At 36.9% G+C, this 25,419-nt stretch overlaps 1 protein-coding gene across 1 annotated transcript in view; it reads right to left on the reverse strand.

Moving 5' to 3' along the window:
- The window catches only part of ADK (adenosine kinase), a gene marked incomplete at its 5' end in the record, with an annotated part of 79,084 nt that overhangs the window by 42,064 nt on the left and 11,601 nt on the right, over nt 1–25,419 (reverse strand). Inside the window, one exon of the mRNA XM_009074172.1 lies at nt 6,105–6,140. Coding sequence (XP_009072420.1) covers nt 6,105–6,140 — 36 coding nt within the window. The remainder of the gene's footprint in view (nt 1–6,104; nt 6,141–25,419) is intronic.

Below are 25,419 nucleotides of genomic sequence, written 5' to 3' on the forward strand. Positions count from 1 at the left end.
AACTGGTCTCAGCAAGTAAACTAATCTGCAGCACCAGAGAGGGTGTGCAGCCCAGGTGGCCACTAGCTGACTGCATAGTTGAGATGCAGGGAAGAAAAGGGTGAAAGGGATATTCAGTGGGGCACAGACCATCATCAATTTTCAGAATTAAGTTCTAAGCTTCAAGAGTTTCAGGAATCTTTGCTTTAAAGGGACTTTGTACTTCACTGTGCATGTAGCTAGGAAGGAAGAAACTGGCATACTGAACCAAACCTCTCATCCACTCAGGGTCTTTGATAGCAACAATGGAATGTTAAAATTGTTGCAGGAAACTCAACTTGTCATTAGAATATTATAATTTCTATTCTCACAGTCGCCCTCTGATCTGAAACACAATGATTTCAATTTCTAAATGACTTAATTTTCAATCTTATCTAAATATAGGTATTCCTGTTATTTGTCTTAGCATCAAACCCTTTTTATAATGCTATATGGGAAGATTTTGTTCTCAGATTTATCTCAAGTCAGTAAATTCTACAAATTAACTTTGGTGTATTGTAATCAATTTCTTGCCATAATTGATAGATCTTCCCCTTCTTTTATTTTTTTAATATTAGGAAAACTAAGACTGGAATTACTGTCTGTGCTACTTACTATGTCCCACTTTATTCATATCCATGTTAAATGACACCATATGTTTTTCCCAGTTTGCTCTTGCATACCAAGAACTGTAGTGAAACATGGTGTGAGCCTAGTGTTGAATATATGAAAACATAATAATACTTTCTGCACTGTTCTGTGTACTGTTTGTTATGAATTCCAACTGATTTTTAACACTATTACATATCGAATGGAGTTCATTTATAAAGCTGTCCAGAAGGGCTTCAGATAATTTACCAAAGTTGTTACAATCAATTTATATTATTATTAAATTGATCTGTATCTTCCAAAATCAGCATATAGTGTTACTCTGAAACCCAGGTACAGTATGTGCCATTTTGACAAGAGATTGATTATTTTTCACCAGAAAGTCAGTTAAATGCTTCAGGAACTATAATCTGCACACCACTCAGTCCTGGTTACCAGCTTCTTTCACTTCACCTTTTCTACAGAGAGAGAACATGCCTGGGCTATATATATACCTGCACACATTTATGTGAAGATTACCTAGCTCTTCTGCAGCACTCTTAGTCTCCCTCTAATTTCTTCCCCAACTCTGTTAGTCAGAGAACCCATTGACTTTTACACATTTGGCAAACATGAAAACAGTTTCCTCTTACTTATTGTTGTCTTCACCTCTTTATAAAATTCTCTCATACTTTTCATTTCCATATACTACACTCTCATGTTATTTCTTCCTTCCTCCTGCTTAGACTGTTACTGTAGCTTTTAGAATGCAAAGTCTTCCACCAGAGAAGATGAGAACCATGAACCCCTCTGCATGGACTGAGGACAGTGAACACAGGCCATCTTATCCCTATGTCTCAAAAGGCAATGAGTCCCTTAAAGGTACTAGAGGAAAAAAATGAAATTGCTGCTCTTCTGCATCAAAATGTCTTTTGAAGAGGTTTATGCACAGCAGGTATCAGCTGGTGGCACAAGCTGTTGAATAGGGGATGGATGGATAGAGCCCTCCAGCTTGGTAACAGGTAGGATCCTGAAGGTTAACCCAAATTCTGAACTATTTCAGGCCTTGATAATTAAGAGATCCACAAACCAGGAACTGCAATAAAGCATCATGAAGATCAAAGGAAACAGGAGAAAGGGGTTTAGTTTTTGCTAAGTAGGAAGTGGCTACTAGTGACTTTATTAGGCACATTTACAGTGGAGTAAAGCAGGCACAGAAATCAAAGAGCTTGAAGGTATTTGTGCAATGTGTTTACATGCATGTTGATTCTAAAAGGAAAAGACAAAGTTCTAATAGGAGAAAATGGCATGATCTAGAGATGATTTCTTCAGTTTAAGGAAGAATAAAGATTAACTTAGATGAAGAAAAGAGGACCCTGAGGAAAAAGATCAGGGAAGAATGATGGTAAAGGATGAAATAAAGTAGACAGTGAAAAAAAGTAAAAAACACATGTGTTTTCAGGAAGAATTAAATATCTACTGAGCAAGTAACAGTAAAAAGGAAGGTATTTAGGGGGAAAAGCCATTTTTTTAAAAAAACCAGAAATTTCAAGACAGAATGGTTTGAAGACTTGTGTCTGATTTAAAAGTAACCGAATAGCATCTTCTGTGAAAATTAACTTGACCATTTTCAGTCAAAATCACTTCCTATATTAATTCATTTCAAAGGAAGAGAATAAAACAGAGCTTACACCCTGGAAGATCTTCAACGTCAGTGTTGAGGAGGCTTTAACTTTTGCACAACCTCTCTCTACCTCATCACTATGTTGTATTTTGAAGGTACAACTGTGACATTTTACGATATGTGAATATTTACGGCTTAAGACTGCAGAGGTACTATGCCTCTTATTTCATTGTCAGGCAAACATCATGAAATGTTGTCATCTCCTATTTCTGTTCAGAATATATATAATATTTTCAAATAGTTAAAATGTACAATATTTGGTTTGCACTGACTTGTAACTGTGCAGTTATTGAGACTTTCTTACACCTCCTGTGTCTACAGACATGGCTGAATGATAAGACTGTCCTGGTTTGTGGTCCTAAGGCCTCTATAGCCTGTCCCAAATTCACAGGAGGCCACCTCACACATATCCACTTACGTACTTGACTCTGTTTTTAGAAAGCTGGCATACAAATCTTGCTAAAGCATGATTTGCCTATTGATGCTGCACCTGAAAAACCTTGCATGTGGCATTCCTTCCAGCAGGCAAGTGTAATATATGCATGTGAAGAAAGCACATCAGATATCCCAGGATCAGAGAGAGGTATGTGAAAAGCTGCATATAGTTAAAACTACTGGTCAAACCATGTCTTCTGATTTCTGCCTCTGAACAGACACCCAGTGGCTGGGACTACCATAGTCCTGACCTAAACAGGCACAAATCCAGTGAAAACAGTGGACCTGTGCAGTGTACCTTGTTAACTTGAAGACCTAAATCTGGTCCAGGGTACCAAAATTCTCTAATTTGCTTCCCCAACCAATATGTACTTAGGAGATCTCTACCTCTAACAAAAAAAAAGTTGTTTTGCATGGCAGCTGCTACTGACCCCTTAGAGACCTACTGTTCCACTCAATGCACTTTATTTCTTGGGTCGACAAACAGAATTGAACCCTAAGTTTTATGTTTAAAGTAGGATTTTGTTTTCCCAACTCCTACACAGAAGAAACAGCAAGTTACAATTTTGTAAAAACAAAACCACATAAGCCCTGTGTTACTTGAAACATACTGGAAACATGCAGTTAAAATACACTGACAGCCATTCTACCACTTCAAGGGAACCAAGTCCAAGAGCTTCCCTGGGATAAAAACTGTGACTGCTTCAACGAATTACTGAGATGACTGCAACATACAATTAGGATGAAGCACTGTCTTCACAGACATTATTCAATAGTTTTAAAATGTCATAGAACATGAAATTCACACAAAAACCCAACTCCACACTGATGCTCTCCAGGAAGAGACTACATCAGAAGTAATGTTCTACTTTTGATTATTACAGATAAGTGTTGGTCAGGAAATAAAGTGAAGGAAATAATGGTCTTGAAATATCATGATTGATTTTACAAAAATACCTTGTATTTCAGCAAAGTACAATGGAAAACTAACTCTTGGTAAGGTGAAGCATAAAAATAAAAATTCCTTTGAATGAAGTTTCTCTTACAAAGAAAAAAACCTCTATTTGTGCCATGGAGTTGTTTTGTCCTGTCTATGACAAGATTTAATTTCTTCAGAAAAGGTGCATATTTTCTTGAAGTTGTCTTGATTGTAACTTATTTTTTTCTCAAAAACTATTTCAGATACACTTAACTCAATCCATGCCTAAAAGATGCATTTAGTACACAAAATGGTTGAAATTACTGTGAGGTAGAACAAGAAACAATGAAAAAACAAAAAAGAAGCTAGCCACAACTGATTTTCTATGCTAATAGAGTTCTGGTTTTAAAAAAAAAAAAAAAAAAGTCTTTCCAGACAACAATTCAAATGCAGCTACCTGCAACTTCTCATCCCTTCTATGATAAACACCCTCTTGATTTTTGCCCTGGTCAATCAAGTCTTTTCCTTTCCTTTGCCATGTTTCACGAATTTTCTATTCCCAACATAAATGACGGAATCAATTTTTCAAGCTTTTGAGAGTTGCTGGAAATTTTCTTGGTTTTAATTGAAAAGCTAATTGAAGCTCTTTGAGTTTTTTGTAAGATACTTCATTATCAGTGTGGGTTTTTGTTGTCTTTTTTTCCTTTTTTGCCTCCACAGCAAAATGGGAAAACAAAACTGTGGACACTTATCAAGTTTTACACATCTCTGTCAGCGAGCTTGACATGTGAGTTGCTGCCGAGCAAGGGGGTAATAAGAGATAAGATCATAATCATTGTGCACTTTACTGATATGCTGTAATCAAACGTGGCAGATTTAGGATGTTCAGGAGGAACTGTGCTAAAATCTCTAAGCAAGCACTAATGGAAAGGTTAATATGATGGTAGTTAGCAGACACCAGCAAAAGCAGTTTGTCACTAGAGCTGAATTTAAACCATGCACATTCAAAGTCTTTAGCTCAAGGGGGCAATAAAAATATAGAATGGGTAGACTTAATACACTACTTCCTTTCTTTTTATTGTCTAGCTACCAGAGGGTACCAATAATTTCTTATGCTTCATATTTTGGAGGCATCTGTGAAATTCATTCATTTCCTAGCATAAACTCAAAGTGTATTTTTATGCTTAACAATACAGATTATACAAATGAAAATTGACAGTGATAAAAAGTCTTGATTTCTACAAAGCAGCCACATGAATTTGGGAAACATAAAATGAAATGGGACAGCGCACAGTTTTAATATCTAAAACAGTGATGGCACTGATGTACCTGCTAGTGCATGGTTCTAAAGAAATCTAAATTGTAGAACAAAAGCTGTCAGTCTTTCCCTCTTTTTCTATCTGCAACCAGCCACACAGAGAAGTGTCACATTCTTAAAGCGACGTGGTTTGAATCGCGCGGCTTCTATTATTTATGCAAAATGGGTGTTGAGCAGTCAAACTCCTATCTATTCTTTTACACTGCAAACAAATCAATTAAGGTGGGTCTTATTCCAGCGGAAAAAAAAAAAAAACATGTAAAAGGATTTATGTGTGTTCAGTTCTGCAATTTAGATTTCAGTAAGATCACTTACTATGTGCAAAATTAGCACAAGCCTTGTCACATTAATTATAGTATTTAAAACCTGCCTATTTGAATTCAGCGTCAGAGACCAATAGCTGATGGCTCTCCAGATTAAGCTATCTGAATGTAGCCAATGGGAGGTACTAGTCAAATAAATACCTTGAGAAGATGAAATCAAAAGCTCTGAAAATCACTGTAAAATCAACAGTGTTTACTTCAAGAAAGTAGAGGATCAGACATTTTTAGAGCACAGATGGAAAACACCAACTCGAATATGTTTTGAAACACAAATTCCACGCTACCCTTTCTGAAAGAAGCTGTTTGTACAAGCATGGTTTACATTAATCAGTACCTAACAATTTTATATACAACCTTTCTAAAATTCATTTTCATAATGATAATCCGCATATGGCAGGGTTTAAGTTATTTAAGCGGTGTTATATTTCACTATTTAGTCTTGCTTCACCACTGCTTTAGCAGTGAATCCTTCTGGAGTGTAATGCAGCTAATGAGGTAGCTTTTTAACTGAACAAACTGACAGGTCCCATATCTGCAGAGGCAGCTTGAAACCGTGCCCAACCTCTCGGCTTCCCAAGAGGCTTTTCAAAATTCAATAAATAACATCTGTAGGCGATGTTGGGTGCAGACCTAGCAGAGTGCGTCATAACACTGAGCTGGCAGAACAAAGAAACCATGACGACTGCCAAGTTTCCATGGCAACCGCTGCGAGGCTTGGAGAGTATAATAGCACATCAATCATTGTCCAAAAGAACTTCATTATCAGCAAGAAAAAAAACCTTTAGGATCTGTTTAGTGTGCAATTGTGGGTTAACTCACCTCAAAGCCTTGCTCTCTAGCAAAAGTGGCAGCTTCCTGAAATAATAAAAAAAGAACAGTTAATTATAAAGTGCTAGATAATGAAGAAATAACACATTTTGAAACTCATTCAGCCAGTTTTCCTTTTACACGATTATCTCAATATAGCCATATACAGTTGTTCAATTCTGATAGTCGCACCAAAAGCTTCCCCCTCCTTCCCTCAAGCCCAACAACAGTACAATGTCAACACATTTCACGAGTTCAAATAAAGAAGGTACAATATGTTTTTTTCCAAGCGAGGAAAGTTACTTCTGGAGACAGGACTTGGACTAGTAAACCACGACTTCAAATCCAGACAAACATCCTTCAGACATATTTTTAGCTAAAATTGTACCGTATCTCCATTTATGTATGGCACTTCATGGGATACATGTTATCAAGCCATTTAGAAGGAATCATTTGTCATCTACATGGCATTAAAAAAACCAGGATCACAAAATGTGTTCAAGCCCTTGTGGTGGAATCAGATGAACATTTTAAAATACTCTGATGTCTTAATCACTGCTTTAGGCAATTTAACTATGTTCTTTTCCTGAAAGAACAGAGGAAACATCAGGGTATCAGAATGTCCTCATTTCTTATTTATATTAATTGGAGCAATTAAAATCTGTTTTGAAATAAAAGCAAGGGGCTGGAAGACAATAGCAATGTTTTCCCCTTACTTTCTACCTTAACATTGGGAATATTGCAGAAAACCCTCAAACCTTTTATGTTTTAACTTGCATTCTTCCAGATTATCTTTGCCAAGGGATAGATTAATAGAGGGATAATCTTGAGCCAAAATGGTGAGTTGATCCAACTAAAGTAAAATACCTACCATACCAAACTAGACCAGTGTACCTACAGGAGGTTTTAGTGCTGCAGAAAATACTTGTGGACCTATATGATCTGTCAATTTGGGGGCAACAGAAGAATTTGAAGTGGGTACAATTGATTATAACAACAGTAAGTTGAGGTTAATAAAATGTGATAAGCTGAAAAGCACAACTCCTCAGGCTGCTTCACTGCAGAAACATAAGGCTGACCGGGTTAGCCTTAGCTGATGTTGACAGAAAAACTGAATCATGGTCCTGACAATTGGGTGCGGGCAAGGTTAGCCACTTTGACAATTTACTTACAATTGAATCCCTTCTTGTACATCACACAGTCAATGACATTTGCTAGCCTGGCTGTCAAGAAGGAGTGTAGGGTTCAAAGATATCATGCAGTGTTTTCCTAAACCAGCATGTGATTAACAAAGCCTATGCTCGTATGAAAAAAGGAGCCTGCAAGCTTCCACTCTGAAGTGATGCACTTACAATGAACCGCAACACAATCAAGAAAGCCTCAAATGGGACTTGGACACAGAAAAAAAATTAAGAGAAATAAGGGAGTGATAATGGGGCAGAGAATAAGAAAAATGGACTAAAAATTATCTATTGTAAACAAATGACTTCTTTCACCTCAGGTTTTTGGTCATGCAATTGAAATTGGAAGTTACACTGATCTGTCCTAAGGGGATTTCTTTAAAATCCCAATAGAGCAGGCCATTAACATCTGTGTTAAACTATTGCTTGGCCAGGAAACTGGGCACCAGTACATGAAATAAAAACTATTGCAGTGAAGCAGCGCTTTCTTATGTGGGAGGCTTTGAGAGAATTCATCTTAATTTTCTATGCTGGGGCACCCATGCATAGCACATGTGCTCGGAAAGACCTGGCCCTTCCACAAGGAAGGATAAACGATTGCACATTTGTTAAAAAGTATCTCGTCCTCAGATTCTCCTGTTAGAGCGTCATCTTTTAGCCTGCTCTGCTGCCTGGCTACATGAATAATGGCAGCTCGCATACAATCATAGATTTTCCTGCAGTTGACCTCTCATCTAAGGGTGTCTGAACATGCTAAAGAACAACAGCAATCTTAATTTTCTTTTCTCCTATCAACTGAACCTCAGAATGATTCCTGAGCAGCTTATTTCAGTGAGGACTGTGCCTGCGGCCCCTTAAAAATCAGCCTCTCTCAGAATGACATCCCTTTAAGAATTAAGGCCCTTCCAGTAACAAAAGCTAATAAAGCTCAAAACACACATTTGGATTCTATAGTTTGGTGTTTGCAAAATGGTGAGAAATGTGAGGCAGGCTCTGAATGCCAGGGACAGTTCAAAGTAAATTAACCAGATAAAAGCGATGAGAACCTTTTAGTATCTATTCACAATAACAGTGAGAACAGGAAACAAGCAGAACCCATCTGTGCAGCCCTAGGGCACCTCATACTGAGCTCCACATCTCTAATAAAGTAGTCAGGTTAAAATCTAAGTGGCTGTAACATGTGGAGACTGCTCGGGTTACAGCGGCCAGCCGGGGTGTTCCCTGATGCAGGTGATAATCAGTATGATAATCACTATATTTACAGGCTTTCCATTTTATATCTGACATTGGAAATCACGAAGAAGGAGGGATTAAGGAAATAAACAACCTACACAGAAGCTTTACTGCTCCCCAGAGAATGCAGCATTTTCATTCATGCGTGACATGCGACAACAGCAAAGCAAAACAGCGACAGAACAGAATTTTCTTAGGAGGCTTCATTTCACATCAGGAGTTCTTTCAGTTTTGATAAACTTTAGGCATTATTCATTCATTACTCCAACTCAGCATATTCAGAGCTATTTTCTGCTATTGTCTACAACAGAACATCTCATTTCATAACACCCTCTCCACACCTTTTTACTCTTTCATACTAAATATATTAAAACCACGCTCCTTTTTCTATATAATCTTTTTACTAACTTTGACAGCAAATTAATTGTCACACCACCCAAAGAAGAAATGGGATTTGTTTTCAGTTGTGAAACATTATTTGCCTGCTGGTGCAGTTTGGAGGGAAAAAATCCTCTGTACAGTCATGCTGAAAAAAACTGCGTGCAGTGTTACTTAATGGGAGTAACACAATGTCACTAAAGTTAACACACCCCCTTCTCTCTGCACAATAGTGAGCAGTTTACACAGGAAAGTGAGATAAATTAAAGAGATAACAATAAAAAAGACAACTTCCTTTAGTGCTGGCCTTGCTGTTATGTTAGAATTTGCTTGCTAGCTGAAAACTATTTCCATTCTTGCATGTATTTTACTGCTGTTGGAGTCCCAACTGAAAGCTATTTCCATTCTTGCATGTATTTTATTGCTCTTGGAGTTCCAGCATTTAGTAAAAAGGGCTGTCTATAATCTACACTGAGGCTAATTTTAACAGGACTTGTTAAAATTCTGATCCCTTTTATCGCCAGCAATACCAACAATTTGTTTACAAGTAAACAGAAACACCCTCCGAGCACAGAATCCATCACATCTGCATTCCTAGGAGTATCTGTTAGCCCCCTGTGTTAGAAGTCTTTTATGATAATAGAGTTAAGATGGCTCAACTTCAATAATCACATGTTTGGTTTGCCATAAAGCACAAAAGGCATACTATGTATTAAATATTCTTGACACATCCAAATTTAATTTTTTTTGATGGTACACCATGTATTAAATATTCTTGACTCATCCAAATTTAATTTTTTTTGATGGTACCAAGGTTTTATGATTACTTGTTCAAATTACAGCCAAAATGGTAGCAACATGCATGTTGGGTTAAAACTAATTCATGTAGGCCAACATCAAATTCGTGCAGTTGCACTGAACAGCATTTAAAACCATGTATTGCTGAAATTAGCTGACAAAGGCTGTTTCAAAAGCACCACCAACATTATTATCTACAATACACATTTTAACCTTTATATGGGGAAAAAAAAGAGCACTGTAAACTAAATTTGCATTTCATTGCTGAAATCAACATTATCTCATAAAGAAATGATAAAACAGCAGGACAGCAATGATACCCTTGCACACTGAATGCATTTCCCATAATTACACAAGAAAGCAAATGCAGGGGACACTGAAGCTAATCCCTCCCCTGCCATCCTTCTTGGTAGAGAAAACATCTCACAAAATATCCTCAACTCACATATTACAGTACCCCCTGGATTTGATTTACTGTTTTTAACTGGCAGGTTTTAAGGGAGTTCCTATTGCATTAACTGTAATCTTACTGATTTAACAAAAATATGCCCCAAACACACCCTATTCACATTTTCAGGAATATCATGCTCTTTCACTGCATAACAAATCTGTGACTCAGTAGGTTCAGCTTGGCCCATGAATCAATGTAATCTCAACCCTGCACACACACACAGAACACGTGTAACTGCACAGGAAGATTCCTGCAGCACAGTGCAGTGCATAGTGCATAAAGACAAAAAAAAGCCCACTCTAGTGGACTCACTCAATGAGAAATAGTAAATGACTATGAGGACCATTCACTTCATGTTTGATTTGATGGGACCATTCCTATGGGTACCAACTGTGTTTGATTATAATTTGAATAGCACTTCCAACATTGTACCTTGCAAGACTTTTTAAACTGCTAAAATATTCTAAAACTCAATCTTAAACGTTTCCTTCCTTTCCTACATTTCAGAAGTAGAGATTGTTGGTTTTCTTCCATTTACATTGTTTCCTTCAATACACTGAAGGCTATGATTATCTCTCTCAGATAATTCACTTTTTCTTCTACAATCATCTACTACTATCCATCCCACTCATGAGTTCATCTCCAATCCTGGTACAGCTTTGTGTTCTTTGCACCCTCCCTTGCTTTTCTACAGATTGTGCTGTTTGTAGCAACAAAGTTAGTTTCACAAATCTCTAACACTAAAACCCTGTTATCTAAATGAAATGGGTGACAACTGAAATAAGCAAATCGGAATATAGGGAAGACCTTTGTACAAGTGATGCCCACTGATATCTACAACTTCATTCTGTACAAGACTGATTCAAATAAGCACAGTTGTTTTAGATTGACAATCTCCTCTCTTAAAGATAGGTGCTGAAGACTTTTATTTCTGAAATAGACATTTTTATTCATGATTTCCTAAAGGACAGTAGACTGGTAAAACAAAAACCAAATAAAAAAATCATGTATTATTTGTCTCACTGCACTACAGAGACATAAAAATCTTCTGCTTTATTATAACACAATTAACACTCATAGTTCATCTCTCCTTAAGTAGGCACATTTGTTCTTCCTACCTGTCTGTCTCTTCTATCATCTTTCCCTGTCCCTAACAAGGAGCTTTCTTATAAAATTCTCTGCTTTCAGAGCTATATCCTTCTTTAATATACTTCATAGATACTGAGAACCTCTGATTTCAGTAGTATCTGTTGTGCCCAGTAATTCTGAATACAGGTCAAAAAAAGACTTCTTCTTTTGTTAAAATCTCCCTCCTTTTTTTTTTTTTTTGTCATGAAGAATGACTTATGAAGATCACCCTATGCCCTCCTTTTGGTACTTCCTTCATAAAACACTTGTCACAGTGCAGGAGCTAAGCTAGTTTTTAAGAAAGAGGACTAGTGAGCTGTGCCATTTTGTTTTCCACTCTTCTAGCTTCAGGCCAGATTATGCTAAATATGACCCTGGAAATGGGGCTTAAGGCACAGACAAGACAAGGGATTTTCAATTGCTGCCTTTGAATTATAGAATGATGTCATAAATATAGCCACTAACTTCATGATACAGTTGGTGGGGTTTTCTTATACCAAAGACAGGTGTTTCGTGCAGCCTATAAACGTGCAGCATGATCTGATTTATACCACTCTATTTCCTGTATACACAAAGCCAGACAAAGCTATACATGATTTTATTACCTATCCTAATTTTAAGAAAATAATAGATGCATATATATACACAGACACACATACATATCACAGCAAATCCATAGTTCTTAACGTGATGAAATATCAGCGTACAAGAACTACAATTACTTTCATACCACCCAAATAACAGTGATGTCAAAGCTATGGTAATGATAATCATGACCTACCAAAGCTATACATGATTTTATTACCTATCCTAATTTTAAGAAAATAATAGATGCATATATATACACAGACACACATACATATCACAGCAAATCCATAGTTCTTAACGTGATGAAATATCAGCGTACAAGAACTACAATTACTTTCATACCACCCAAATAACAGTGATGTCAAAGCTATGGTAATGATAATCATGACCTACCTAAGGAATCAGAGGTAGATATTGCTGAAGACTCTCTGATGATCAGTTGAAAACATGATTTTGACAAATAGCCACTATTATTCTGTTATTTAAAATGAATGGATGTAAAGTCTACAGGACACAGTTCCAGCTGGAGATCACTAACCTTTAGTACCAACAGCACATTTATTGTGGTTAGTGGTAAGATATACATATGTTCCTCTTCATTCAGTGCTAAGTAGTTATCAACAGTTACTCAAAACACTGTAGATTGTCCTATCCAGCCTTTTATGTCATTGTAGTATGATTTAGACGGGCATTACTTTAAGGTCAACTATTGCTACATTTCACTGTGTAGAGCAATACAAGCTCATATGTCTTTATTAAAAATTGGCCATTTATAAAGGCATTAAGTGCTCAAGAGGCGAATGCCATTTTGTGCTTTTTCTTTCTTCTTTTCTTTCCTCCAGAGACAGTTGCTTTAATATGGGTCATATGAGAGCTTGAGAAACAGAAGACAAAAATCCACCCAGCATATTTTCTGAAACAAATGTCTATCTGGTGAAATTCTGCTACAGCTGAGAAAGTTTGTGCTGTACTTGGGGATGTGTTAGATGGATGTAATGCTTCAATATTATTTTTGTTTGACAAGCACAGAGGACTAATCATTGATTCAGTCAGCAGTGTACACCTGTTTGAGTTTCAGAGAAGATCGATAAAAATGGTCACAGAGTGGACAGACCCCACACACTGTTTGAGATTCATACTGAGAATCAGCATCTATCCCTCACTGGTTATTACTGAAGAAAGCACAGCTGGCATCAACTGGAGGGGCAGATTATCATAAAGGAACAGTGAGTTGCTTTTTACCCCTCTTTTCTATTCCCATGAGCAGTGCCAGACCCCCAAATTGCTTTTCTTCATAAAGGATAAATAGCAAGAATTCATATCATATCCTAAATATTATTTTAGCTTGCTCCAGCAATACGAAGGATACTGTAAATATATGTACACTGCCTTCACCCAGTAGGTGAAAATAAAAATAATTAGTTCGAGTGAATAATCAGAGCAAGTCTAAATACCATACGGGGTTAAAGCTGTAATGTTCAGAGGGGGTTCTGACAGGGTACCAGAGGGTTTTGTCTGAAAAAGCCTAGTGTGAAAAGAACTGAGAAAGAAACATATTTCCTGTCCTGCTTGGGTTCACCCTGAAGGGTCTGTATCATACAATTCATTAATATTCAAGCTATTTATTCTTCTATCCAGGTTATTACCAGAACTGTAGTTCCTGCTAGATAGAATCTTCCATGGAAAGAATCATCCTGAGTCAGAGCTTAATGCCATTACAGGGTCTGCAACAGCTGCAGCAGGGATATGCCTCTGAGCCATTTTGAAATTTTATGATGGATAAAGCACTATTACTTTTATGTCTAACTTGTACCCTTACCTAAAGAACTGAACTACCTATGACTCTGTGTGTGTGTCTCTCCTCACATATTATAAGCATCAAATTAGTGAAGTGTAAGGATTACACCATTTCTCTATCCTAATGTGTCTGTCTCTATCTGAAAAGTAGATGCATCATGATCAAGAGAGAGAGAGAAGGAAAAAAAACCCCCTTCCTTAAACATCATTGAATCAGGAGAACATCATAAAAATGAAAACAAATATCTTAAAATTAATAGCTAGAAGGTAAGAGATTTATATGCATATAAAAATAAAAATTGTGTGGGGTCTTTTGAAGTCTTTAACCATGCATATAAAAATAAAAAATGTGTGGGGTCTTTTGAAGTCTTTAACCCTGTTCACTGTTAGCTCTCAGTGCTAACTTTCTGGCTGGAGGGTGACAAATAGAAATAAAAGATTGCATCATTTTCAACAAGGCCTTCTATGATTGCAACCACTCAAACTAGCCTGAAATCAGACATGATATTCTCATCCAGCAATTTCAGATGAAGAGAATAATCAGATATTGTGCTAAAAGTGCTGGGATCCAGCAGGACTTGTCTCTAGTCCAGCTAAAAGGTTAACACATTTTTAGTAGTGAAATTGAGTTGGTTTATATACTTTGTTCAGTGTGATGTCATGCACAGCTATTTAGAATTATAACTACAGCTATGGTATTGGAATCCCTCTACAATCATCACATAACACTCTTCATGTGCTGGGCTTAACTCTGGCAAGAAAATAAAGTTGCTCACTGCAACCTCCAGCAATAACACTAACTTTTTAACTGCTCTTCAAATTACATATTTTATCCTTTCAATGAATTTTGAACCCAGCTGACTTTCAGATTCTTACTGGAGTTTCTTGTGCTGTTTAATGCTAATTCAATGATCCATTTATCTGAGTTCAACATACAAATACTCAGGATACATTTTCAGTTTTAGCTACTGCATTTACTTTATGGAAGGGAAAACCTACTTCTCAGTCTGCACTAGCAGTGCCCTCTCACAACATGGTCATTACATGGAAAAACAACATTTCAATCTGACCACAGTTAGATCACTGTGGTCCTGACTGAAGAATATGAGCTCTAATTCCAGATGTGGCTAAGGCACTATTATCATCTTGGACAAGTTGCTAATTTCTTGCACCAATTTTTTAACACTCTATAAAAGTTAGAATTAAATTGCTTCTGACTATTAAGTGTTTAAGGATGAGTGCTTTTTTGGTATGTTTGCTCCTGTTCTAAGAGAAGCCAACTTGAACCCGAGACAGGCTAAAACATAGCAGAGACTGAAAGACAAGTGTAATAATTAAATTAAAGGGAGATGATTCCAACATATTTTAAAGTGGTATTACAGAAGTCACAGAGTGGTTGAGTTTGGAAGGGGCCTCTGAACATCATCTAGTCCAACTCCACGCCTCAAGCAGGGTCAGCTAAAGCAAGTTGCCCGGGACCATTGGGTTTTGAATATCAACAAGTGTGGAGACTACAGCCTTCCTGGGAAACCTGTTCCAGCATTCGACCACCATCACAGTACAGGGGATTTTTTACGTGTAAGTGGAATTTCCCATAGTTGAATACGTGCCTGTTGCCTCTTGTTCTCTCACTGGACACTGCTGTGAACAGTCTGCCTCTACCTTATTTACTATCTTTCATTAGTATGTATTTATAAGATCTCCCTCAGTCTCCTCTTCTTGAGGCTCTTAGTCTCCTCTCCTCATACAACAGATGCTCCAAAACCTCAATCATGTTCGTGGCCCTTTGGTGGTATCGCTCCAGTAAGTCTATGTCCTTCTCATGCAGGGAGCCTAGAATTGGGCCCAACATTGCAGACGAATCTCACCAGGGCTAAGAAGAGGGGAAGGATCACCATCTCCCACCTGCTGGCAATGCTCTTTCTAATGCAGCCCAGGATGCTGTGGGTCTTCCTTCTTTGCTATGAAGGCGCATTGCTGGCTCAAATCCATTTTTTTCCCACTGGGGTTCTAAGGTCCTCTTTCCCAAAGCTGCTTTCTACCCAACTGGTTCCCAGCCTGTCCTGGGACCAACGTTCCTCCCCAGTCAAGAGGACCATCCATTTTCATTTGTTGAACCTCATAAGATTCCCATCAACCCATTTATCCACTCTGTCAAAGTCTTTGAAATTTGATATTATACTTTGCATTATGATAGCGGCTACTGACTTCAAGCATAGGATAAAATCCATGCTGGGGCTAGACAGGCAGGAAACTTTATCAAAGACTTATTGATATACACAGAAAAGTCAGGTGAATGTTAGGATGGAAAAGAAGCAGTTAAAGAAACCAAATAATTAACCACAGCCACGTAGAGGCTATGAGGACAGTCACAAACTACAACAGAAGCAAAGCAAGGTGCTCTGACAAATAAGCAGTTATATTTCAGAGATTTGGAGAAACCATCCATGCAGCTTCTGCTGGCCAAAGGACTGCCAGCATCAGTACTGCACACCAAAGATGAAGGAAACATGGAAGTCCATTAATGGGTTCACGTGGGTTAAAATATTCTTGGCAGCAGACATTGAAATGGTCCATAACCAATTGCTTCATGCATTCATATCACTCTCATTTCATTGTAATTGCTTTTTCCTTTAAAATTTGGCTTAGATAAAAACATCATGACTATCCTATTGGTTGTTTTTGTGACTATGCTCTCAAACATGAAAGTGATTTTTTTTCAAGAAGTGGGGTTCAAAAGTCCTATGACAGAAATGAAACTATAAGCATTCTCAGCACTCCTTTCTACTTTAAGACATGATGCTCATTAAAAAAAAAAGGAAAATGATAAAAAGATGTAAAAAAACCCCCAAATTATATATGAATATGCATTAATTCCTATAGGAAAAAAAAATTGAAATTAAATGATGCAATTATGGAAAATTACATTCCTGCATCAAAGATCAGTAATCTTTCACCTAATACATAACAGCATAATTATGACAACATACATAACAATTTGTTAAAAGTGCATAGTTTAGCAATACATTATTACATGGATAACTCTATACAAACCTCTCTCAACGTGATCATTTGCTCTAAGATGCACTGGATATGTAGCAGTAACACTGATGATCTGAATTCATAGGGGTTTTGTCTGTCAGGCATTTGCCTTCCCTGTTAAATCAACTTTATGTACACATATAAACACAACTTTGGCAAATGCATATACAGATCATGAAAAAACAAATGTGATCTCCCTCTCTGAAACCTTCTGTGTTTCAGTTTTACATATCCACCCATTCTCCAAACCTGCCTGGTTAAATCAATGGTTTTCACAAGCTTTTTTATTCACTAGACCTCTAACTAGGGGAAAACCAAGGTGCCTGCAATGGAATCACAGCCACTAAAATACCACAACTTATTGGCACTTCCAGGTTTTCTGAGCACTTGAAGGTTATGAAGATCTGCAGCGTGAGATATACCAGTTACATCACCATTCATGTTAAACAGTACTGATGGATGATATTGTTACTAAGGAGTTATTTTACCTTGTTAACATAGCTGCAATGAATTACTATCTATTCTCTTCTAAAAATATAATTAGATACATTCACTAGTTAAAAAATATTAAAGTATAAATACATTTTTCTTTCAATATAACTGAGGCTGTTGCACAATTTGCTGTGTACTATTGTGCTTCAGTTCATAAATTCACACAAACAACTGCTACGGCCAAGTTGAAAAGTAAAACTTGGACTCAGTCCACACAGAAGAGAAATGAAAGATTTGGTCAACATCTGAATAAAGGAAAATTCTGAGTTTCAACTGTGCTCTTTTTACAAGAGCAATTCTCTAAATCTCTGCTAAGCAAGGACACTCCTAGTGGCACCAGTTGTATATTCTAAAGGGTCATAAAAATCTATCATAGTTTTCAAATAATAATGTTTTATAAACTTGGTACATAAGCACACACAAAAAATTACCATCTCTGATTCTACCATATGCGCATTCTCCACACATCCCAGACTTAAAGAACATTTTTTAAATCCTCATCTATACTTCAGAACAGTTACCATTTAACCTCTACTTCTGTGTCTTTAAAATGCTACATTTATTTTAGGACTTGTCTCACAACTACTTTTTAATTACTGAGATAACAGATTGACATTACATTTTAATATACATTTGTATATTTGTTAACCATTACTATACGCTTAGTATACATTAGCATATTGCAAATGAACCTGAAATTGCACCTGATAGATTTCTTCTTTTATTACATGACAAATGTAAGACTGCAAATTATTCTGAAGCTGAAATTAGCAGTTGTAGTAATAGTAGTAGTAATTCAGTTTTGGACAGGTTATTTTTAGCTAAGTACTTGCTCAAGTCCTTCGCTGCAGATTTCTCACACCTCCTGAGTGTTTAGAAGTATAAATAATCTTTTTTTCCCCCCCTCTGCCTGTAGCATTACATTTGTGTTTAAATATAACAGAAGTTATTTCAATCTATTTAGTTTGCCTCACACTTTCCAACACAAAGAATTCCTGTGATTTCTTCCAAGATGCTGTGTCTCTTCCATTTTATGCAAAATTTGAGAAGAGCTGTAGGGTCAAAGCAGTGCTGTTCTTTTGTTCAGCTTGCATTCTGATTTGGGCTCTTGAAAATTTACTTCTTTCTCTTATATTAGTAATAATTTTTTGGCCAAAACCCAGATAACAAATGAATGGGAACATTCTAAAACAGTAGTGCTATGCTTTCAGAGCAAAAGTAGTAGCAATAACAGCACACCAGATGCTGCATTGGAAGTTTTTTTAAAAAGACAGCTATTTAGGGATTTAGGGAAATGAAGGAAAAAATAGGCTGGGACCTCTAAAAAGTGGCACGGATTTGTAGAATCTCCTTGGTTTGAGGTTTTGGGGTTTTTTTTTCCCTAAAAGAGCTCTGAGGAGTGTAGTGCTCATATAATACAGTAAAATCTAATTATGTTATAAACAAGCCAGAACAGATATTCAGCACTAGCAGACATGCATACGTCTTCCTAATTCCTTATCTCTTGTCAGATTTTTATATCATGCATGCTCCTCTTTCAGACAGGTTAATCAGCTCTTCTGAATTATGTTTCAAAAAGTCACATATGACATCTCCCATGCCATGTTTTGAAAATTGCCATGCTCTAAAAGGCATTTTGCACTTAAGTTTAGACCATGGAAGTGAACAGTTTATCTGGAGCCTGGCTGGCTTACATGGTGAGCAGCAAACAGTTTGCAGGGGATACTGTGCTAAAAGTGTCACTTAAAAAAAATAATATTGAAGCAGTTCTTTACAAACATGGCACTTGTCCAAAGCACATATGGAACATAAATATAACCATAAAATTTTATGCACCAGATTTGACCAAGGTCTTGAGCACTAATTTATATTTTCTCCATTTTGCTGGAAGACTAGCTGCATTTGATAAAGCTACTTCATAAGGACTCTGTTCTCCTAACATTTACACATCACACATCTGGACTTGGAAAAGGATTCTGAGTACAAGAGCCAACTAATGCAGATCTTGTTTACGTTATGTGCAATTACTCTTGTGTCATGAATCTCCCTGGGATATCAGAATGTGCTGAAGACACCCAAACAATATGTACTTCAAATAAAAGTGCAAAAGCCTGAGTGTGTCTGGCCCTATCAATGACCTTGGATCGTGTAAGAAAATTAATGGTATTTGTATTTTCTAATAATATTGCATTTTATTTTTATTAATTATTTGTATGTAATTAGAGCTGCCCTCAGCATCTGAAGATCTCTGTTTGGATTGTTTTTCTCTCACAACTCGCTCACTGCAGCCAAGGGAACTAAGTGATGGCAGTTGCAACACTCAATTCAGTTACATAAACACATCTTCCTTGCCAGATTCCCCTGCGGTGTTCCCATTTCATGAAGTCAGTCTCTAGCATTTAGTAATGTACTGTGAAGCTTTTCTTTCAGTTTAGCAGCAAAGGATTTAGAGTACTAGGGATGCTAAGGACCCAAGATCCACTTGCACCATATAGTGTTCTGTAAATCAGTGTGTTTCTGTTTGTTTAGAAGAGTGTGTGACACTACTTTCAGTGCTTGTGCAGAAAATAATCACAGTTCAGGTGGTATATGGGTATTTCATATTTCAGAACTAGCAAAAAAACCTGGTGACATGGTCATTGCTATGGTAACTATACTTTTGTAGTGAACATTGGAGTAAATAGGTACATAAAACATGTATAAGTTGGCACTATGTAAGTTACTGTTGCCCTGGAGCTGTGCTAATGTCCTTCCTTTAAAACTGTTAAATCTAGCCGATAATTTCCTTCCTTTAAAACTGTTAAATCTAGCCATAAATACTTGGTATCTCTCAGTGTCCCATTATTTCAATAAGATGACAAGGCTCCTCTTACATAATATAGTGCAAACACACAAGCAGATTGATTTATCAAAAAAGGAACTTTTTGAAGAAGTAATTTATTGGTCTGTAAGTAGCAAAGTATGAACAGGGCTCTGGCCTGCATAAAGAAAACCACTTCCAGGTTTGCACTCAGGCAAGGTTAGGCTGTTGCGGAACGTTTGAAATGCCGAGAAAATTTCTCCATCTTTGGGAAATACAGAGCCATTTTCAGGAAGAGAGCCATTGGATTTTCTCAAGTCATCCCCTTATTTTTCGTCTCCTCTCCTCAAATAATCCACCAGTGGCTGAGACGTGTAATTGAAAGAGAACAGGCTGGACCCTGACTCCTTCAGCAAACAGCAGTAATGTGCAGGAAAAGGCTTTCATCTCCTTTCATGCTCTGCTCTTCAGCATAGAGAATGTTTGGCCTAAGGAGGTCCTCCTTTTGTCCCAGCAGAGAAATATAACACTACTGTTATGTCTCTCATACACAAACTTGTTCTGGAACAGTGAAGTGCAAGCTTAACACATAACTTAACACAAGCTTCTCACACACAGTGAAGCTGAACTGACACTCAGAGAAGGGAAGCATGCTTGTCTTCCCACGTAGACCAGTACTGTAACCCTGTTGAGCAGATAACCAAAGTGACCTACATGTCTACCCATGGCACAGAATGAAGGCAGGCATTGATAGGCCAGGTGGATTCTTTGGGATCACTGCCTTGGGTTAGATTACATGTATGGCTTGGAAGTCTTGCATTTCTGAAATAAAGAGGATAGTGTTTTGTGACAGCTGCATTACACCATCATATCAAATGGATTAGGATGGCCATGGAGACTGGAAGGGCTACACAATTATCACTGGTAAGTCTTTTATATAACATAGACTAATGTATGTCCACTGACTGGGTGAACATCAACACACCCCTTTTTAAACTAGAGAATCCAGCTGCTGTGAGAAAAAAAGAGGAAAGGTGGTAATTTTATGTACAATGAGAAAGCAACCACTTTAATGTATCGCTGATGTTCTGATCATGTCTCTTAATGCCAGTATTAAGCTCTGTTTATCACTTTAAGCAGAGATTCAGCCTCTGTTTACTATGAGAAATGATGTATCAAGACCTTACATACTTTGCTGAGAGTGTACAAGAGCTTTATGAATCCACTGGCAACTAGGTCCTTTACCACAGATAGACACTGGCTGTATCCAGAAGGGTTTAACAAATGTCATAAGTAATTATAACTTGAAATTTGGCATTTGGGCTATATTTAAAGATGGAAAATTACAAAAAGTATTCATGTTGTTTTACCTAATTACATCTAGAGGGACTAGAGCAGTGCAGGTAGCTCTAATATGGGAACAGTAAAATATGAGTTACTTGTCAGTCCTTGTCTCATGATTTTATAGACTGCAACAATCTGATGAGGGAAAGAAACTCAAGGACTATGTTTTGGTTTCTTACTTTCAGATTGACTGTCTCAAATGACATCCCAGTTCAAAAAATCATGTAGCCACTCCCTCTTGGACCTTTAAAATATCCCCCATGTCTCTGCTGCCTCAGCTACACTGTGCAGAGGCAACCTGAGAGAGAAGCTCTAAGTCAGAAAAGGAGGACAATAGGGAACAAGATGTCCATCTTTCTCCAGCAGTAAATTCCCAGAACAACTCAGGCTGCAATGTGCAACTTCACATTCATATAACTCTGCAAATCACCTCTTCACCAGCTTAATTCATCAGTAATGCTCTCACTTTATTATGCTATTCTGTTGATGAGTCAACATCAATACAAAATGATTTTAGGTTGATACTACTTCAGAGAGAGATAATTATGGCATTGCAATGTAATCCTCGGGGCTTTTGTTTGGAGTCCATGTATGATGCTTTAAAAAAGTAATTAATAACAACAATAACAGCAATAATAATAAAGGATGCAAATTTACATCAAATCGATATACAGCTAAAATCAGGGTATGAACCAATAAGTTCAGTGTTAAGAACTGCAAGTATGCTGTAAGAATTTTGAAATCCACAAGCATGAATATAAATCCAGAAAACCCAGGGTTAAGTTTATATTGAAAAAAATCCTATTACACTAAGATAAAAGACAGACAAGCAAGTTACTCATGCATTAACTCCTATCTGTCTTGATACTATGAATGCAAATATACAAAGTCCAACATTCTGAAAACATAATTCCCAGCTAATTCAGTACTCCAAACACTTAAATATTTAAGTCATAACAATAGTTATTATGCAGTTTTACTACAGGGTACCCTGTCATTACTGTTCTCGACAGTAGGACTGAGACACCTGCCTGTGACACAGCTCTTGTGCTGACAGAGGACCATGTTAACAAAGAGCAACCTAATTCTCACAAATCTTGCAACACACAGTCCCTGCTGCCACCTTAAAGACTAATGTGGCAATACAGAGAAGCCAAACCTCCTTTCCCTTTGCTCTCCTGCATAAGATTTAGGCGTAATACAGTTAATGTATTCTGAGCCCACAATCTTTCACTCTGTTCTGCTAAAATTCAACAGTTGTTTTAAAACATGGGGACTACTATTAAAAGTTGCTGGAAGTATTTGTGCAGAAAGCTGAAAAGATTGACAGTGAATTTTTTTTACTTATATAGCAAAGACTAATTTGTATTTTACGCTGTTTCAGCAGTCTTTAACTGTTTTCTTCAAAATCACTGGCTCAGTGGCACCATATGGAGCATGTTGAACTTAAGATACCAAGAATGTGTCCAAGATATATCTCACTCCAGTGTGTTAAAACATTCCACCCTGCAGCTGTCATTATGGGAATATAATTCATACCCTAAAGTTTAAAGAAAAACAGTGTAGCTTACTATGCTTACAAAAATACAAGATTCTTTTGGTTCCAAGTAACAGTCAGTAAATGGAAAACAGTTAATCTTAAATACTGCTGTCTTAAATATTTGAGATTTTAACTGATCATGAACTGCTTTAATTCTGCATGATATTTAAGACTGAAAACAAACAAATAAAAAACACATGGAAAAATATTACTAAAAAATCTATAGTGAAGGGTCTTGTATATGTAGCCTCAGCATAGACCATCATTAATTTTTTTCTTTCCCATTCACTGCATTTCTTTTAAAAATTGATATATGAGATTACAGACCAGTATCTTTAGCTAGATTTTGCAATGGCAAAGTGTCATCGTTGTTAGGACATTTCACCTCTTTCTGACCATTATGTCTCCTGCCTTTTCTTTGTTATCTCTGTTTAAAATTTAAGTTTCTCAGGACAGGACATGCCTCTTAGTCTGTTTTGTACAGTGTATAGAACTCCAATCATCTTCTATGAAGTTAGCTGCAGGAATAATAATGGTAGAAGATAGGCAAGAAAAAAAGAATACATGATGGTTTCTTAGAAAAGCTGTTTTGGGATGGACACATCATTTGAATTGTCAATTCACAAGCTAGAATGCAAGTTGCCTTAGAAAAGGCCCAACAAAACCATTTTAACATGCCAACCCATCATACATTCTCTATATGACATGCTTCAGAGGAAAACTATTGCAGAGAATTGTAAAATTTTATTGATGCAATTTTTCATATGCCTTTGTCTGCAAAGACAGGAAGTTGTATAAAGCTCAGGAGAAAATGTTTTAGAAACACACTAAGGTTATCCCATAATACCTTACTGATAAATGGTAAACTCATATGTAAGACTTAATATCCTGGAGCCCTTCATGGGCAGCCAGTAAGCTGTGTGTGCCTTGCTGGCAAGCTGGGGATCTCCCCTGTACATATTGTCAATCTTCCATTCACACCATCCAAGGACCAAAGATACTGATGCAGGCCTGAACACTGTATACCTGATGTCTCTAGCCAGTATAATATGAAGGAGGCACTTCATATTTGCAGAGTGATTATTGGGAGCAGGAACATGGAAAGGGTTGGTTTATAAGAGAAAAATAACTAGTTGGGGTAGTTCAGAGCACAGAATCTTGCTGTTGAAAGAGAGCAGTAACTCAGTATTCAGTAATAAGTACTACTCAAAACCTTTGTTACACTTTCCACATAGCTGAGACAGGCAAAATAAGACCCAGAGAAGTGTTTGCAAAATGTTGAATGAAAATAAGAAAACATTGAAGATTTATACCAAATTTGCAACCCAGGCTGTGGTTGGGTATGATGTGTTTGATTCTAGAAAAATGAAATCCAAGAAATATATCAGACAAAATAAGTACTTAAGGACATGGTATGAAAAGGTAAGCATCATAACTTACTCAGATGTTGATTTAAAATAGTAACAAGGTTTGGGCAGCTTAGCATAGACAAAATTAGTTACGTTTCAAACAGCTTGCAGGATGAGTTGGATATATTTCAAATCTACTTTTGTGAATTTTATCTACATGAAGTATAATTTTTCTCACTTATAATCCTGAAAAAGAATTTATTGCAAGAGATCTTATTAAGAGATGAACAAAACAGTAGCACTGAAAGCATTTGTTCAATTCTAATTAAGAGAAATGCATAAGAAAACTTTCCACATGTTGCATAAATTACCCAATTCTTTCCATCCACCTAGCACTCAAAATCACTACTGAGTCACTGAACATTCAACGATATTTTGAATTAGAAAAATTAGGGGGTTTCCTTTGTGTTTCATTACATGAGCCACTGTTCTAAAAGCTGTTACCTTGAACAACATTGACAAGAGCGAATGTCTGCACAGCTTACTCCTGAATTAAGCATTTTCCTGGCTTAATAACACCACTCATTAACATATTACATACTCTTCTCTCACTCTAAATCTATGCAAATGTCCTCCAAAGCAACCAACTTGTTAACTGATGTTGCAATATTCTATCCTGTGCACTTTTTAAGTTCCAAATAACAATAAAGAGAAACTGTTGTTTAAGAATAGTAGAGGTGAATAGATTGGTTAAAAAGCAGGAACTGACATTTAATTTCCTAAAAAAGCAAACTCCAATGGAAGACGTGCAAAATGAATAGGTATGGTCTGAAAAATGTCTGTTACAATGAAGACCTTCCCCTAAAGTACTTGATATCTTTACCATAAATTAAAAGATAACTTTGGGATGAGTTACGTTGTCACCTCCATGCAGACTTAAAAATTATCCACAAAACATAGCTGATGTCAACACACTAAGCTCCTGGATCTTGATTTTAGCATGCTCTACCTGAAATATATATGTGCACCACTCATCCTGGGACACAGAGTTCTTGCTCGAAATACAAAAGAAACTCATCTGCAAGTAGAGTTAATATGGACTCCTGAAACTTACGGTTTCCATGGTGTGCTCTGAATAATGAGTCCTCCTCCCACCAGTGCTATACTTTAGGACACTGCTAAGTGTGTCCACCCACCTCTCAGATA

Source organism: Acanthisitta chloris, unplaced genomic scaffold (genome assembly GCF_000695815.1).
Source record: "Acanthisitta chloris isolate BGI_N310 unplaced genomic scaffold, ASM69581v1 scaffold30094, whole genome shotgun sequence".
NCBI lineage: Eukaryota > Metazoa > Chordata > Aves > Passeriformes > Acanthisittidae > Acanthisitta > Acanthisitta chloris.